Here is a 15884-nt window from a genome sequence, read left to right as displayed (position 1 = left end):
ACAAAACTGGTCGATTCTGTTGCGAAGATAACAACCTTCATGCAGTTGGATCATGCGATCAAGATGAAGGAATTCAATTCTTTGAGAAAATTTCTATTGTATGATTTCTTTATTAGTTCAATTTTAATTTCAATCTTGCCTTTGTACATTAATCCTCAATAAAATCATTCAAAAAATATTTTTGTCGTCAAGAAAGAATTTTTTTGGGTCAAAAATCTCCTGAAAAGTATTTTCTTTGAGAATTTTTAGCGATCATTGCCAGCCATTAATTCTTTGTTCCCGAAACTTTGGCAAATAAAAAAAAAGATTCTGCGCGTTCCGCTTTCGAAGTTTAAAGTTATGTGCGCTGTCTAATCTTCTGGCTGCAAACAGAAACATTTTTCCTGGGCAAATACGAACGGGAGGCCCAATGGACTCTCGCCCCTTTTTCTTTCGTTTTTGCGAAACCGCGCCAAAAGACATACAGGCGCAAAACAGTTCTTTCTCCCAGTGGGAGACGATTGCTTTTTTTATTCAAAATCTTCACTAGGTTTTGCTTGAAAAAATAGAGAAAGATAAATAAAGAAAAAATGAACGACGCAGGTAAAAAGAAAAAGAAAACGCTGGGAAATATTTTCTCGATCACGGCAATATAAAATCAAGAATGACTTAAATTGGATTAATTTTATTGATCGCTTTTATGACCGAGTATTTGCAGAATCTCAAGATCGAGGCAGTATCAAAAGAGCCGCATTTTTGCGGCGGCGGATGTAGGATTCAATGGCGAAATTAAACATTTACTTTATGATAAATAAGCCGGATAACAGTACAGTAGTAAACTCTATTCACAGTCAAATTCCGGAGAGAGGAATCATTGAACAGTCTTTTCTAAAAAAATCGAAAAATTCAGAATTCTGGATTCTAGAATGAATTTTCTGGAACCATAAAAGCTCTTATTAGATAAAGAATTGATTTTTTTCGAAAAATACTTAATTTGATACAAGATTTTTAACCAAATTGTGAGCTACATAAACCAGCCGGGCTGATTCATACCCTGGATAATACTGGCAAGCCAGTAAAAAGTATTATTATAATCAAATCTAAGAAATATTTGAAAAAGGCTGTGTTCGCCATTTAGCATGTAGAAAACCTGAGTCAGGATCTGCGATCGTCATTTTGAAAGCGCTACGCAGTTTTTTCAAGGGTTTTCCAGAACCCTGACTCTGGCTTTCTACACAGGCTACGTCGGTATATTTCGATCAGACGACAAGAATCCGAACAGTTTATCTTCTTTTGTCTCGACAATAAACTCTTCTTTATCCAAAATCCTCTTCATCAAGAGAAAAATCTCAATAAACCACTTTTTTCTATTTTCAAAAGCAGCTTCAATTTTGTCGTCTGCCAGAATAGTCTCTTCTTTCAACTCAACTGTGGTTGTATTTTTGTGTGGCATTCGCTCTCTTTTTGGGTGTGTGAGTTTCTAAGCCGGATTAATTTTGAGAAAGTGAATAGCTCGCTATCCGCGTTTTTCATCATAATTGAGCCCATCGGCCCGTTCAAAAATATCCAAAATCAGCCGCTCTGTGAACTCATCCGCTAAAAGACCTTGTGTAAATAATTGAAATCATCATTTTTTAAATTTTTTCGGAAAAAATGGAATTATGAGATGAGCTGGTCAGAGAGCGTTTTCGAAGAAGAATCTTTTTCCGGGAAAGAAGAGAAAGTGACCTTTTGGTTTTAGACAGCTTCCAGAATGATGCGCTATGGAGGAATTTCTCACAGCCGGATGTTCAAGAAAAGGTATGAAAGGATCATTTTTTGATGTTGAAATATAAGGGATCCTGGCTCTAATCGACAAAAAATGCATCAAATAATTCGAATTTTTCGCGACATTTTTTTCTGAAATCTGATTGGTCGACAAGAGAATCGCGGCAATCTGATTGGTCTAAATTTTTATCAAAATTTCTTAAAATTTTTTCTTTAAATTTTTTTTTTCGATTTTAATAAGGATTTTCGACAATAAACACGAATAATTCAATACTAGGAAGGGGTTGTTTTTGTCTTTCATTGAATTGCATTAAAAATAAAAATAGGAAAAATTTGATGGGAGGTGTTTTTATTGTTTTTATTTATTTTTGCGTCAGCATAATTGAACAATAAATCTGAGCGAGATCATCTCGTAGAAAATCAATTAAGATTATCAAAAAATAGTTAATTAAAAAAACAAATTCACAATTTCAGTCGCGAAAATCACGAAAAGTGTCGATCGAGCGATGGCAGCACATTCAAGAAATCGAACGCGAAAACGGCTCGGACGGATTCAAACGACCGCGACGGCCAAAGATCACTTTCGAAGGTCACATTCTATTGCTCGATACTTGCAGAGGTTTGTTTACAAACTCGAGAAAGAGCCAGAGATTTAACAGATTACTCATAATCGCCTGGATAATTGAATTCAATTAGGGGAAATCGCCCCCTAAAAATAGGCGTGATTCAAAAATGAATTGCCAATTAACACTTTATTAACTATTGTAGCTGGGAACGAAGATGAACTACTGCACCTTATCTCTAATGGCGTTGATGTGAACTGTGTCGGACCTACCGGAGAGACTCCCTTAATTCTCTGCGCTGCAGCTGGCCATGCTCGTTTGGCTCTTCACCTGGTCAGGGCGGGAGCAAATGTCGATGCTTTCGACATGGATGGCTGGACTGCCCTGCATCATGCCTGCTACCACGATCACTACAGGTACTAGCTTTTACAGTATTTCTTCGATTCTAACATCTTGAATAGCGTGATGCTCCAACTGCTCGAAGCAAAAGCCAACGTCTTCGCCGTCGATTTCGACCTAAACTTCCCAATCAACCACATTCGCCACAACTCACCATTGCTTCTCACCATGAACCGCCAAATGACGAGTCGAAAAGGAGTCAACCCAGAAGTAATCCGCGGCAATCACTCGAGAATTTTGAACGAAATGACGCTGAATATGATCGCAAGGACAAAGAAGGCGAACTGCTTTATTTCTGGACTCAAGGATTTTAAAAACGAGGAGACTGGTGTTACCCTCGCTCATTGCCTGGCTAGCTATGGGTAATTTGACAGAAACAATATTTTGAAAAAAAAATTGGAAACCATAAATTATGTTCCATAATGGTCTGAAAAGTTTGAAAAATATATAATTTTTTTCTTAGAGATATTTTGATAAAAATAACAAACTATACTAACAAACTTCTTGATTCATACCCTGTCTAATAAATATATGATAAAAATTCTAGAGCTAGCTTATTTTTGAGAAAATATCATAAACCTTCAATTTTGACCAGCAATACACTCTTTTTTATTCTTATACCACCGAAAATATAATTTTAATTAAACAATATACCGACCTATTCATCCCTTGAAACAAGTGAAAAAAAATTATACGACTCATTTCTTCAGACTTCATGAAGCGCTCCAGGTCATCATCGATTTGGACAAAGAAGTCGTCAATAAAATCGACTTCTCCGGCTTCACTCCTTTACACTGCGCCGCAAAATTTGGCCAGCTCGAGTGTCTAAAGGCATGATAAGCTAAAGGCGAATTCGCAAAAATTTACGATTCTCTTTCAGGTGCTACTCAAAGCTGGCGCTGATGTTAAAGCGATGGACAAATACCAGATGACAGCTCGGAATTACTGTTTCCAACCTGAAGGCCGCGCGCTTTTGGACGGAGTTCCTGTATTAAACGAAGTCGATGGGAAGCAAGCAACAACCAAGAAGAACAAAAAGAGTTCAAAGAAAAAGCCGATGATGCTCCGAGGAAACCAAAAGAAAGCATCAAAAGACTGCAAAAATCAGTATCGAAGAAAGACTCAAAGAAAACGCAAAGTACTGGTGGAGGCGTTTGCTCCAAATTTATGTAAGTTTATGTCACAGTTAGCAACACTGCTTTTCAGGCGATGTTGGCTTGTTTGAGCGGATGTCGATAACATCATCGTCAATAGTAGGGGGAGAAAGACGCTTCTCGTTGTCCAAAATCGTACTTAAAATTAAAAACTTATAAAAATAACGGTAAAAGATTCATTAGAATATGAATCATATAATAGGATACAGTGTTTTATGGTTCCTCTACCGAAACAAACTTTTCTTGATCAAGCTTAATTAAAGATATCGATCATCGAGGTATTAAGAAAATCTATTAATAGATTCTTAAAATCAATATTACGGTTTTGTATATATTTAATTTTACCGTATAAGCTCTGTAGCAGCTCGATCGATATTCTTATTTTCTTTCGCCGAAGTAGGAAACCAGCCCGCAAATTCTTTTTCTGCAACAAAATCGTCAAGTTGCGCCTTTTTTGCATCAACTTCGCTTTCCTCCAGCATGTCGATTTTGTTCGCCAAAAGGAAGCATGGGATCTAAAAGGGTGATCAAAAGGGACTGGATCTTACTACCTTTGATCCATCAGCGAGCATAACTTTGCTATCAAGATCATCTTTCCATTTTCGGACGCCTTCAAAAGTCGTGTTCCTGTTTATATCTATCCTGGGCTCAAATCAAGCTCTTTCCATTTATTGAGAATTTGTTGAGCCCTGAAATCAAAAACGATGAATGCTGCCACCGCATCTCTGTAATAAACTCTCGTCATCGTCCCGAATCTTTCTTGACCCGCAATGTCCCAGAGTTGAAGCCTGATGATCGTTTCTGAGTCCCAGTTGATGACTTTCAAAGCGAAATCGACTCCTATCGTTGGCTTTTCCTGGGCTCTCTCTTTTTGAATGCCTATTTTTTCCTCATTTTCCGGGCCCGTTTCTTGTAGGTGCTTCCGAACACATGATGAACGTATCTCTTTATCAGTGAGGTTTTTCCTACCCCGATGTCTCCAATAACAAGGGTTTTGAAAAGATATTCAACCATCTTTCGCAAAATTCAGGTCAAACGTAACTTGACGGCGGTTTTGTGGACTGATGATGCGCCAAATGTGTGATATTTGTTTTCTGTTTTCAGAATGAATTCAATTTTCAACAGCTCAATATTTTCTGTAGAATTTATATTGCGAGGACAAATGCAAATGGTATTTTTTGAATAAATTCAATGGGAAATAACCTTGAAAAGCCTAAATTTTGCATTGAAAATTCCGCTTATGGTCATCACCAATAATTCTTGCTTCTAGAATCCAGGATCTCCGCCGCTACGAAATCACGAATCACTTCCTCCCAATCCGCCGAATGATCGTCACATCCGTCAACTCTGCTCCTCGCGTTCCACCTCGAAATCTTCAAGTTCCTTCCAGAAGTGGCCCTGCAAGTATCATGTCAAAAAGATCGACGCGGTCGAACTCGACTCGCTCGAAAACAGAATCTTCGGCGGACTCAATTCATGATGAAAATCCATATTCTGTCGTCGGATCTCATGTTGATATTACGCCGAGATTGCCGCTTGAAATGTCGACTCCGCTGAAGAGGGATGATATCAACGAGGAGAATCACGAAGAGAGTCCACTACCACCAGGTAAATATTTTTAGTTAAATATGGTTTTAAATTCGAGAATTTTAGTCCTCCCGCCGAAAAATGAAAATCATCAAATTTCCCCGGCGAACATCTTTTTCGGTTCTGAAACTGGGCCATCGACTATCCAGGAGAGTCGAAAAATCAACCGCGAAGAAAAGGATGAAAATGATGTCTTCATCGAGCAGATTCCAGTTCAACGAACGAGTAACTCAATTAAAAAACCACCACGAAATTTTTCTTATTCAAATTCTTCACAGGTAATCTGCTTTGACAAACTTTCGATCATGATGAAATTCTAGAGCCCGAATTCTTCAAACGAAATCAAAGACGAGTCAAGAATAAATGAAACGATGAAGAACTCATTTTTCAACCAAAACTACGGAGAAGCTGAAGAAACTTTACCGCCAGCGCCGATTTTGCCAGAGAAATTAATCAGATCTTCGAAATCTTTTTCTTCAAGAAAAGCCTCTCAAATATTTACCTTTTTAGTTTTTCTGAGAAATTTCTGAGGCTTTGGCAGTGACCCTTCTCCAGTTTCAAAATCTTCCTGTCTCGAAGAATCGCCGCGGTCAACAACACCTGAGCTTCCCGCTAAATCTCTACAAAGCCACAAGTCAATAGCCGCTTCAAAAAGTCAAAGTTCAATCGCCAGCCAAAGTTCACCAGCTCCTTCCCGTTCGAGTTCTTCGATCAAAAGCATTCGTTCCAACTCGGTCGCTAGTTCAAGCGTTCAGGGTCGAGAAGTTCAGTCAGAAGAGAGGAGCCAGTCAAATGGGGACAGATCGAGGTCGAGCTCGGAAATTATCAGGAAGAAAGATAATGGAGTCGTATACATGGAATGCTTGCCGAGAAAAGAGGAAGAAATTGCTGATGAAACGAAATCTTCTGAAAGAAAAAATGCTGATCTTGAAAACAGAAGACAAAATTCAGGTTTGTTTTTCTTCAATGTTTTTGATAAAAAATTTTCACTTCAGAAAAATCATCTTCTTCTTCTTCTCGAAAATCTTCCCTCGCATCTAGTAGCACCAAATCGCAGCCCTCCTTGTTGATCCCCAAAACGCCCGATCTTCTTGACAGTAAAAACGAAGATGAAAACAACAATCGATTCTTTGACAATCAAGAAGAATTTGAAAAAGAACACAAGTCTAAGTTCGATTCTATCAGACAAAAGTTCAATCAGCCTGGAGAGTATCACCTGACAGGTTCAATTTCAAAGAGAGGGATGAATCTTGGAAAGTACGACACGCTTCCGAGACCAAAAAAGCCAGCAAAACCGGTCAAAAAAGGTAAATTTCTATTTTCAAATTTTCGATTTTTTATATTTCCTAGAAATTTTGCCGGAGAAAAGGGTCGAGCAGTCCCCTGAAACAAGTCCCAAAGAAGATATTCCAAACTCGGAGCCTCCGAAAAGCCCAATTATGGAGCAGCTTGATGGAAATATGGACGACCTTGCAAAACTTCTCAAAACGCTCGATTTTTAAAATTATTGAAAAGCAACTGTACAAATAAATTAATAAAGCAGAGAAACTATTTTATCTCTCTATCGGAATAAAAATCAGAAAATGTTCTATTTCGAATGAAAGACAGACTCCATCACAGAGCGAATTAAATATTTTTGCAAGGAATCTTATCATTTATTTTCATTCAAAGACTCACCGATTGAATAGGAAATCAATTGTGAAACTTATCAAAATGAGCACGAGTAGCAATTTGCGTCCAACGCCGAGCTGTGCGAAAACGAAACAATTTGATTCTCACTTCTGCGACTAAAGATCGACGACTTTTTGATTTTGAATCGCATTTTGAATAAATTTGAAAACCGAACACTTTCATCGTATCAAAGGATATCGAAGATTCTCTACTACTACATTTATTTGGAAGATTTCGAGAAAGAAAAGTACATGACCTTAAAGCCCTACAAAATTCGATGATAAGAAGAAGTAGCTATTTTTCTGAACTTAGTTTTTCTTGGAGATTCTAAGAACGTCAAGTCGCAGAAATCCGAAGAGAAGAAAAACGTATAAGCATAAGTGATGGTATCAGAAATTAATATCGATACGCTGAGATTGCTGTTGGCCAGTGGCTGAGCGCTTTGGTCTGTTTACGACTGGGTGACGACTGGAGCAGCGTTCTGGCTGTAAGAGGTCTCGCCAAAATCGACCCATTGCAAGCCCTTAATTGGAATTAATAATTAAATTCACTCAAATAATTGTTACCTCATATGAGTACACTGTGGTTGTGCAAGCTGTTTTGTCGACAACAGTGACTTCGAACCAGTCAGGGTACCATCCATCATCGTCTTCCTCCCAGATTCTAATATCGCCAAGGTTCTCGAGGCAGCTTGCAGGAAGAGAAGAAACATCGATAACGTAAGTATCGATTTGTCCGGGCTCTCGATCGTCTGGTTGGTTAGGGTCATCAAGGTTGAACCAAGTGTCGCAGCCGGCCTTTGGAATTCTTAAAAATAATAATTTATGTATCTTATTTTTGTGAAAATCAACTTACTGGAAGTTGACTGTTCCGTCCGTCTGTGCATGGGACACACTTGATGATGTTCTGGCTCTGATAGTGAAAACTTGCTCGTTTTTCAAGAGACAAATATCATCAAATGTTTGGTAGGAGAAGTTTCGGACAGAGTTCGGTATCAGATCAAACACAAAAGCGTTCAGATCGCCGCTTGAATATGCTCCACTGAGATCGTAAGTCCCTTGAGCAGCCTAAATCTTGGTTTTCGAACGATTATTCAAGCAGGGCTCGGTAAGCAAGCCTTTATTCCTTGCTCAGTTGTAACTCAAAAGTATTGGTATTGTCTTTGCAAAATTTTTTCGCAAAACCTAGCCTGTGTGCCGTCAAAGTTAAATACCCACCGCAATGTGGATGGATCTTCGTCAACTTGGTTGACTTCAAGAGAGTACGTATTCCACTCACCAATCGTGCATGGTTGCATGAATGATTGCCTCTTATCCCATGCGCTTGGGTCGGTCAGACTGATCTCCATCGATCCTGAATCAGGAGATGTGATGACTGAAAATTGTCGGTCTCCGGCGTTTGTCGGTGTGGCATATGGGTCGTCATTCCCCGAAAGATGAATATTGTATTTCCATTCGTTTATGTCTGGGCAAAGAATGTCGGCGGAAACCTTGTAATTACGCGCCGCACTTAAAACCGTTTTCTGACTGCCAACAACAGGGTTGAACTCGCAGCTATCTACGACCGTGCTGCAGCTGTCGAGATCTAAGCAGGGATCAGTTCTTGAAGGGCAGGGATGGAAGGTTTGGTAGTAGAAATTGCGGACGCTGTAGCTGGTTGCAGCGTCGTAGTGGTCGTCGGCAATGTGGACCTGGAGATCCAAGCCAGCTGGAAGTGCGCCTGCACTGTACTGCGATGTATGAAGTGGCGTGTCCCCAATTTTCGACACGTACTCGACATTTCCACTTCCTGAAATCTGTCTAACTTCGACAGAGTAAGTCGCCCACTCGCCGGATGTGCAAGGAAATTCGTCATATCTTTGATACTGACTGAGGGTCGGGTCATTGACAGTGAGATGAAGGTGTCCATCCGGCTTTTGGAAAAGACCAAAGGTTCGATCGCCAACGCTCGCGACGTCTCCACCGTTTCTCGAGACATGGAAAATATTCTGCCAGTTTCCATCAGGTACGCTGTTGCAAAGTACTTCGGCAGAGAACTTGTAGTCGAGAGCTGTTTGAACTGTGGAGACCAGATTGTTTCGGACTGGGAAGAGCGAGCATCCATTGACGATTGTTTCGCAGCTTTCAAGTCCGTCGCAGGGATCGGATTCGCAGGGAGCAGGGGTCGGCGCCAGCGGAAGATTGCATTTGAGCTGCTTAAATTTTCGATTGAAGAGAATGTGGCGCTGGCGGTGAATGAGTCTCCTCATCTTGTGGGGAGCCCATCCGTTGTGCGTGGTGAGGTTGACACCGTCCATGCACACGAATGCATCGTGAAAGCTCATGACAGAAGAGATGAGATTGTTGAGCGAGTGGCAGATGTCATTCTCGTCGTAGTTTGGGAAGACGAAAGCGTTTGGATCGCCGGAACCAGCAAAATTGGCGCAGGAGTCGGAAACTCGGGTCGGAAAATTGTCCACTTTGTTGAGAAAGTCTCGAAGTCGATTGGCCTTCTTGACACCGGGGATGTTGGTTGTCGAGTATTCAGCCAAAATTGCGTCGTAGAGACTGTTGTAGGAAGCCTCGATCGAGGTCCAAGCAGTGGCCGAGCCTCGGTCCTCCAAAGATTGAGCAGTAGCAGCTGCAGAAATGACCGCCGCGAGAACCTTAATTAAATTCCAAAAATTTGATGATAGAAGAAAAGAAAAAAATCAATTTTTGCCCTCAAAAATTTTGTTAAAGACGATTCAAAACTCGATTTCTTTTTCAAATTAAAAAGAGGGTTTTGAAAAACAAAATCTTACCTTCATCTTACTTTCGAGTAAGAAAAGCTTTCTCTGACAAAAGATGAATTTTACGAGTAACAGGCCACTTTATAAAGTTGAAGAAATCAACCGTGTGGTGCGCTCTAGTGCGCCATTTCGAGAAGCCGTGCGTGTTTTTACGAAATTGTTTTGCTTCTCGATTTCGTAATTTCGAATTTCGAAACTCTATTGCCAATTGACAATCGTCTATCAGGGTTTTAACTGAAGGCGAAAATTCTAGGGACCTTTTTTGTTCCTCGTGACACGAAAAATCTAAGTTCAACGAATTATTTTTGACCTAATTTTCCTCATTTCTTAAAATAAATAAAATTTGATGATATGTGGAAGCTAATTGCCAGTGTTTAGCTTTCAGAGGTGCTCTCCATTATCAAAACAATGAGTAAAGATTTTAATGAGATTTTATGATTTTATTAAGAGATCCGTTTTATTTCTGTCAAAAAATTTTTTCAAGATAGAAACTTATACTACTCTTCGGTACTTTCTATTATTTGAAATAAGGGTTAGGGGGCACTAGGTCAAAATAACAGAACATTAGCATAGATAACGCTGAAGCGGCAACACCGCCTGTCTGGAGTTTAGGGTATGGGAGCAGAATTGCATACCTTGGGGCAATATAAAGCTTGCAACTTGACGTGTTTCCAAGTACTCCGTCACGTCCCGAATAATATTCTCGCAAATATTGAACGCGCCACGATACCTCGAAGCCCGGCTTGTTGGGACATAATGCCGCAGTAGAAATCGTCAAAATAGTACTGCGAATTGATATCTTCGCTGCTTTATTAATTTATATTTATTTTTTTATATATATTTTATTACTCTAAATTTTTGTACAGTTACTTTTCAATAATTTAAAAAATCGAGCGTTTTGAGAAGTTTTGCAAGGTCGTCCATTTTTCCATCAAGCTGCTCCATAATTGGGCTTTTCGGAGCCTCCGATTTTGGAATCGTATCTTCTTCGGGACTCTTTTCAGGGGACTCTTTCAGTAAGCTGATTTTCCCATAAATATGATAAATACTATTTTTATTTTTAAGAATTCCAAAGGCCGGCTGCGACACATGGTTCAACCTTGATGACCCTAACAAAGACGACCAAGAGCCTGGACAAATCGATATTTTCGTACTCGATGTTTCTTCTGTTCTCGCAGTCCGCAGTTTCTTGAGAATTTTTGAAAACTGCGAGTTTTCCACAGTCATTTTCCGTAGTTTTTGACTAATCCCGCAGTTCGCAGACTGCGGATTCTGCGGTCATTTTCAAGCCATTTTTCAAGCTTTTCTCTTTTGAAATACTGGAAAAACATGAATAATAAGGCGTCGTAAGAATGGTCTCCGTTTTTCCCAAGTTTAGCGAACGGCGACTGGGTTGCTAATGAACAGCTCATGCTCACATGTACATGAGCTGCTAGTGAACCTAGAGTAATTTCAAAATTTTAAATAAAAACCAGAATAGAGTAAAAATCTTTGATAATTTGAATTTTTACAACAATGGATGAGGGTGGGGCTGGGGACAGTACTGAGATTGATCACCTTGGAGTTCCTAGCCAATGTCAAGCCCCTTAAATTAACAAATCAAGGAACGGGGCTGAAACGGCCCAACTCGATTTTTTCCACCTTGTTAGATTCGAAGATTAGCAGTTTCTGCTAATTTTCCGCAGTTCGCAGAAAATCGCAGTCTGCGGCGCACTGCGAAGAGAAAATTTTGAATCTCGCAGTTCGCACCGCAGTCGAAAATTTTTGAAAATGTACATCCCTGCCTGCAAGCTGCCTCGAGAACCTTGGCGATATCAGAGTCTGGGAGAAAGACAATGATGGATGGTACCCAGACTGGTTCGAAGTCACTGTTGTCGACAACACAGCTTGCACAACCACTGTGTACTCATATGAGGTGATGATTAATTTATGAATTCAACTTTAAATCTCAATTTAGGGCTTGAAATGGGTCGATTTTGGCGAGACCTCCTACAGCCAGAACGCTGCTCCAGTTGTCACCCAGTCGTAAAAAGATCAAAGCGCTGGCCACCCGCGATTTCAGCGTCTTCTCTGATACCATTATTACTGCTTATACCGTATTTCTTTACTAAGGCTTCTTTACTAATTGCTTTGGCACGCAAGGCTAACATGCCACCAAAAACATGTCATCAGAACCAAGAAAATTTTGAAATCAATCGATCTGAAATCACACAGAAATGGCGATAATAATAGGGGTGGCGTCTGGAATCGACAAAAAAATTCCGACAAAAATTTTCAAAAAAAGACACTTCAGAAAAAATACTCTTAAAATTATAGTAAAGTTGACGAGTATTTAATACATTATCTCTTTTATTGCAGAAGCTTTTTGCCTTTCGGCATCATCAGTGCTACAGGAAGTTAGAAACATACAGAAAACAAAAAAGCAGTTACCTTTAGAGACGCAAAGTTGTATCTGACAAAACCACGAAAACAAACACCGAAATCCCTTCTGTTCTAGAGAATTTTTTCCTTTAAAAAACAAAAACAAGCGCAAAGATATTGACAATCAAGGGCCTCAATGGTTGCCCCTGTCTCATTGTCAATATCTTTGCGCTTGTTTTTGTTTTTTAAAGGAAAAAAGCGAAAAGCTTCTGCAATAAAAGAGATAATGTATTAAATACTCGTCAACTTTACGATATGAACAAAAAATTTGATCGACGAACAAAGAAGTTTATGGAACAGCGCTGGACGAAAGTTCACCGTAACCAGAAACATTTGCAGTTCTTAAATGAATGCAAAGAAAATAACCTGCTACCACGATGCACCTACATTCCCTCTTCCGTTCTACAGTATACAAAATGGAACAAGCCAAAAATATTGAAAGAACGACGACGAATCCTGTACGAAAAAATCAGGTCAGCCGAAGATAATTTACTTATAGTAAATACAAAGTTTCAAAAACAATTTGCGCAAGCATGTTCTAGAAACAATTTTTCTCCATCTGTTATTTCTCACCTTAAAAACTCTATTATTTCTCATGTAAATAATCTTGAACGTTCCCGTGACAATACTAGATCTGCAAAACTTACTAAACTTTTTAAATTTTCTAAATCAGAACCTTTTAAATTTACCGTTTTGAACTTTACCAAGATCAAACCACCAGAATCTGTTCTATCAATTTTATCAAGAGGTACTAAGTTTCCGTTGGGTGGTTCACCGCATAGTATCAAATTAATGGGTAGTTTTGATTCATTCCTTACCAAATGGAACAAACATTTAGAAGAAACGGGCGTTAATCCAATCACTCGCTTTCATCTTAAAGGACACGCAATAAGAATTCATGAATCGCTTACAAAATGTTTTTCTAATGATAACTCTGCAAAAATTATTCGTGAGTTTCAATCCAAAAATCCTGAAATTTTAATTTGCCTTGCCGATAAAGAAAACAAAATTATTATTTTCGAGAAATCAAAATATTTTAATCTCTTGCTACAAGAGTTTTCTGGAGATAATTTTCTTAAATTGAATTCTAACCCACTGGATAAAGATTTAACCGACTTTCGAGCGATGCTCCGAACAGTCGATAAATATGTAAATAAACACAATTTTAGACTACAAATGCAACCTCAAGCACAATTAAAGACATCATACGCGCTTTTCAAAACGCACAAGCCAAATTTTTCAGAAGATTTTCCTATCCGACCGATCGTTAATCAAATGAGCACCATTGGCACAAATTTATCAAAAAAATTTTTTATGCCTATTTTCGAGAAATTTCCACTAGGATTTGGCATTCAATCAAGTCTCGAATTCGCGAATCGGTTTAAAACTGCAAAATTACCAGTAGATAAGATAGAAGTTTTCTCTTTAGATGTAAAAAAACTTTTTCCGTCTGTATGTACAAAAACACTCATTGAATTTTGTATTGAAGAAATTTATGTACGAAATCGTGCAGTCAAAATGCTCCCGAGATATCGAGAAGACGGTAAACTTCTTCCGCTTATTCCCAAAAATTTACTCAAAAATATTCTTACACAAACACTCACTCATTTTACTGAAGTAGAGGTTAATGGTAATTTCTTTAGACAGCGCACTGGCCTTTCAATGGGTGATGTTACTAGTCCAGTACTCGCAAATTATTTTTTGCACCGTATTGAAAATAAAGAGATCAATAAAATGAAGTCCGAAGGGCTAATTTTAAGTTATTTTAGATACTGTGATGATTGTCTCATTTTTGCGCCGAAAGGATCTCGAGAAAAAATCACACAGCGATTTGAAAATTTCCATCCTTCTATTGTTTATTAGCTTGATCTGCCTCAAAATAAAGAATTAAAATTCCTCGATTTTTGCATCTATGAGAGTGAAATAAGTAAAAATTTTGAAATAAAAAGTGCTCCAAAAGAATCAATTACAATGGATTCAAAAAGAGCCGTCGCACCAAAAAACATGAAAATTGGCATTCTTAAATCAGAGTTTATAAGAGCAAAAATAAGAAATTCGGAGAGAGAACAACTTAACAAAGCTTATGATAATCTTTCCCAAAAATTTGAGACTTTAGGATACTCACCAAAAATCATAACAGCAGCTAAAGAGCATGCACAGGCAAATAAAATTTCGGATAATAAAATAAATTGGGCAGAAAAAATCATTGAAAATCCAGATCGCAACCATTGTTTACCGATTCCTTATACAAGCGAAAGAGTTTCAAAAGTCGCAAGCGACTTAAAAAAACTTGTCAAAACAGTAACACCTGAGTTCAATTTGCGAATCTCTCACAAGACAATGAATATTAGGAATACTATTATTTCGAAACTTTATAGTAAAAAGGATCCTTTAAATGCAGTAAATGCTATTTATGAGTTTTCTTGTGTTTGCCCATCGAGGTATATCGGCGAAACGATTAATGTCAGAGCTCGAATAAATCAGCATTTTACACCTTCACATCAGGGTAAACCGTACTTGCATATAACCGAATGCGAGAAGTACCAGAAGGAAATGAATGAATCGGGACTTGACCCCAAAAGTTTTTTCCAAACTAGGTTTAAAATTCTTGAACAAAATTTAGCTCTCCGAGAGCGAAAAAAACTAGAGGCGATACATATCGTTCTCAAAAAACCGGATTTAAACATCCAAGTACATCATGAAATTATAAATTTTGCGTAAGTTTTGATCGAGACAGGGGCTTTTAAGGGCCTCAATGGTTGCCCCTGTCTCATTGTCAATATCTTTGCGCTTGTTTTTGTTTTTTAAAGGAAAAAATTCTCTAGAATAGAAGGGATTTCGGTGTTTGTTTTCGTGGTTTTGTCAGATACAACTTTGCGTCTCTAAAGGTAACTGCTTTTTTGTTTTCTGTATGTTTCTAACTTCCTGTAGCACTGATGATGCCGAAAGGCGAAAAGCTTCTGCAATAAAAGAGATAAACTCTTAAAATTTTTTGAGAAATCTTTTTTCTTAAAACTATGCAGAAATGGCCTTTTTAGGCCACAATGGACATTTCTAGGCAGTTTTGAGAAATTTTCGTTAGCGCAGCAGATAATGGTGGGTGATTGAAATTTACATGAAAAAATTGAAAATTTTTGTCGGGATTTTTTTGTCGGTCCCAGACACCTCCCCTAATAATAGACTCCATTAATGAGTGTCGTAAGAAAAAGTGTCTGACTTGAGATAGGATTCAATTTCCTCTCGATAAGACCGCAAAAAAACATCACTATCATAGTCTATGATTCATAGAGCAAGTACTCCTCGTCTTCTGCATCAGGGCAATCCCTGACTTGATCTTCGCTGCGACCAAATCCAACCCAACTGGATACTTACTGCGTTGCTCTATCTCGAATTCGGCCTGACTTTGATTGACCTGGCGTCTAGAGCCAATTGCTCGGGTTCAACCAGCTCCTAATACATTTGTTTCTGTTTCGATTTTCGCCTGTTCAAAACCGCTCTGGCCTTATCCTACAACACTTCCTCCCATATCTGCTCTTTTTCTGACGAAGGAGGGAGATAGTATAGGGATTTACT

The 15884-nt window shown here is 38.6% G+C and overlaps 5 protein-coding genes across 5 annotated transcripts; 3 read left to right on the top strand and 2 right to left on the bottom strand.

The window, feature by feature from the left end:
- Positions 1 to 455: 455 nt before the first annotated feature.
- On the top strand, positions 456 to 3881 carry LOC145696131 (uncharacterized). Its single transcript, XM_081773121.1, has 8 exons — positions 456 to 582; positions 1721 to 1779; positions 2221 to 2365; positions 2515 to 2725; positions 2771 to 3070; positions 3419 to 3539; positions 3589 to 3748; positions 3817 to 3881. Exons 1-8 carry the CDS (start codon positions 570 to 572, stop codon positions 3879 to 3881), a joined length of 1074 nt encoding a protein of 357 aa, XP_081629247.1. The 5' UTR covers positions 456 to 569.
- On the top strand, positions 3593 to 5979 carry LOC145696129 (uncharacterized). The gene is made up of 4 exons (XM_081773119.1): positions 3593 to 3877; positions 5133 to 5470; positions 5516 to 5727; positions 5770 to 5979. Exons 2-4 carry the CDS (start codon positions 5188 to 5190, stop codon positions 5977 to 5979), a joined length of 705 nt encoding a protein of 234 aa, XP_081629245.1. The 5' UTR covers positions 3593 to 3877; positions 5133 to 5187.
- Positions 3788 to 4876, bottom strand: LOC145696289 (ras-related protein Rab-32-like). The gene is made up of 5 exons (XM_081773298.1): positions 4766 to 4876; positions 4560 to 4712; positions 4414 to 4500; positions 4208 to 4377; positions 3788 to 4000 (listed from the first exon to the last, which is right to left on the bottom strand). The coding sequence occupies exons 1-5, from the start codon at positions 4874 to 4876 to the stop codon at positions 3895 to 3897; spliced, it is 627 nt and encodes a 208-aa protein (XP_081629424.1). The 3' UTR covers positions 3788 to 3894.
- Positions 5980 to 5994: 15 nt separating the features above from the next.
- On the top strand, positions 5995 to 6988 carry LOC145699103 (uncharacterized). The gene is made up of 3 exons (XM_081776351.1): positions 5995 to 6400; positions 6445 to 6756; positions 6800 to 6988. Exons 1-3 carry the CDS (start codon positions 6304 to 6306, stop codon positions 6949 to 6951), a joined length of 561 nt encoding a protein of 186 aa, XP_081632477.1. The 5' UTR covers positions 5995 to 6303; the 3' UTR covers positions 6952 to 6988.
- A 169-nt stretch (positions 6989 to 7157) lies between these two features.
- On the bottom strand, positions 7158 to 9950 carry LOC145699220 (uncharacterized). Its single transcript, XM_081776482.1, has 5 exons — positions 9903 to 9950; positions 8310 to 9764; positions 7976 to 8187; positions 7687 to 7927; positions 7158 to 7643 (listed from the first exon to the last, which is right to left on the bottom strand). Exons 1-5 carry the CDS (start codon positions 9906 to 9908, stop codon positions 7572 to 7574), a joined length of 1986 nt encoding a protein of 661 aa, XP_081632608.1. The 5' UTR covers positions 9909 to 9950; the 3' UTR covers positions 7158 to 7571.
- Between the last annotated feature and the right edge of the window lie 5934 nt (positions 9951 to 15884).

The sequence above is a fragment of the Oikopleura dioica genome, chromosome 2 (genome assembly GCF_907165135.1).
Source record: "Oikopleura dioica chromosome 2, OKI2018_I68_1.0, whole genome shotgun sequence".
Lineage (NCBI taxonomy): Eukaryota > Metazoa > Chordata > Appendicularia > Copelata > Oikopleuridae > Oikopleura > Oikopleura dioica.
This window is presented reverse-complemented; position numbering and strand designations above follow the sequence as displayed.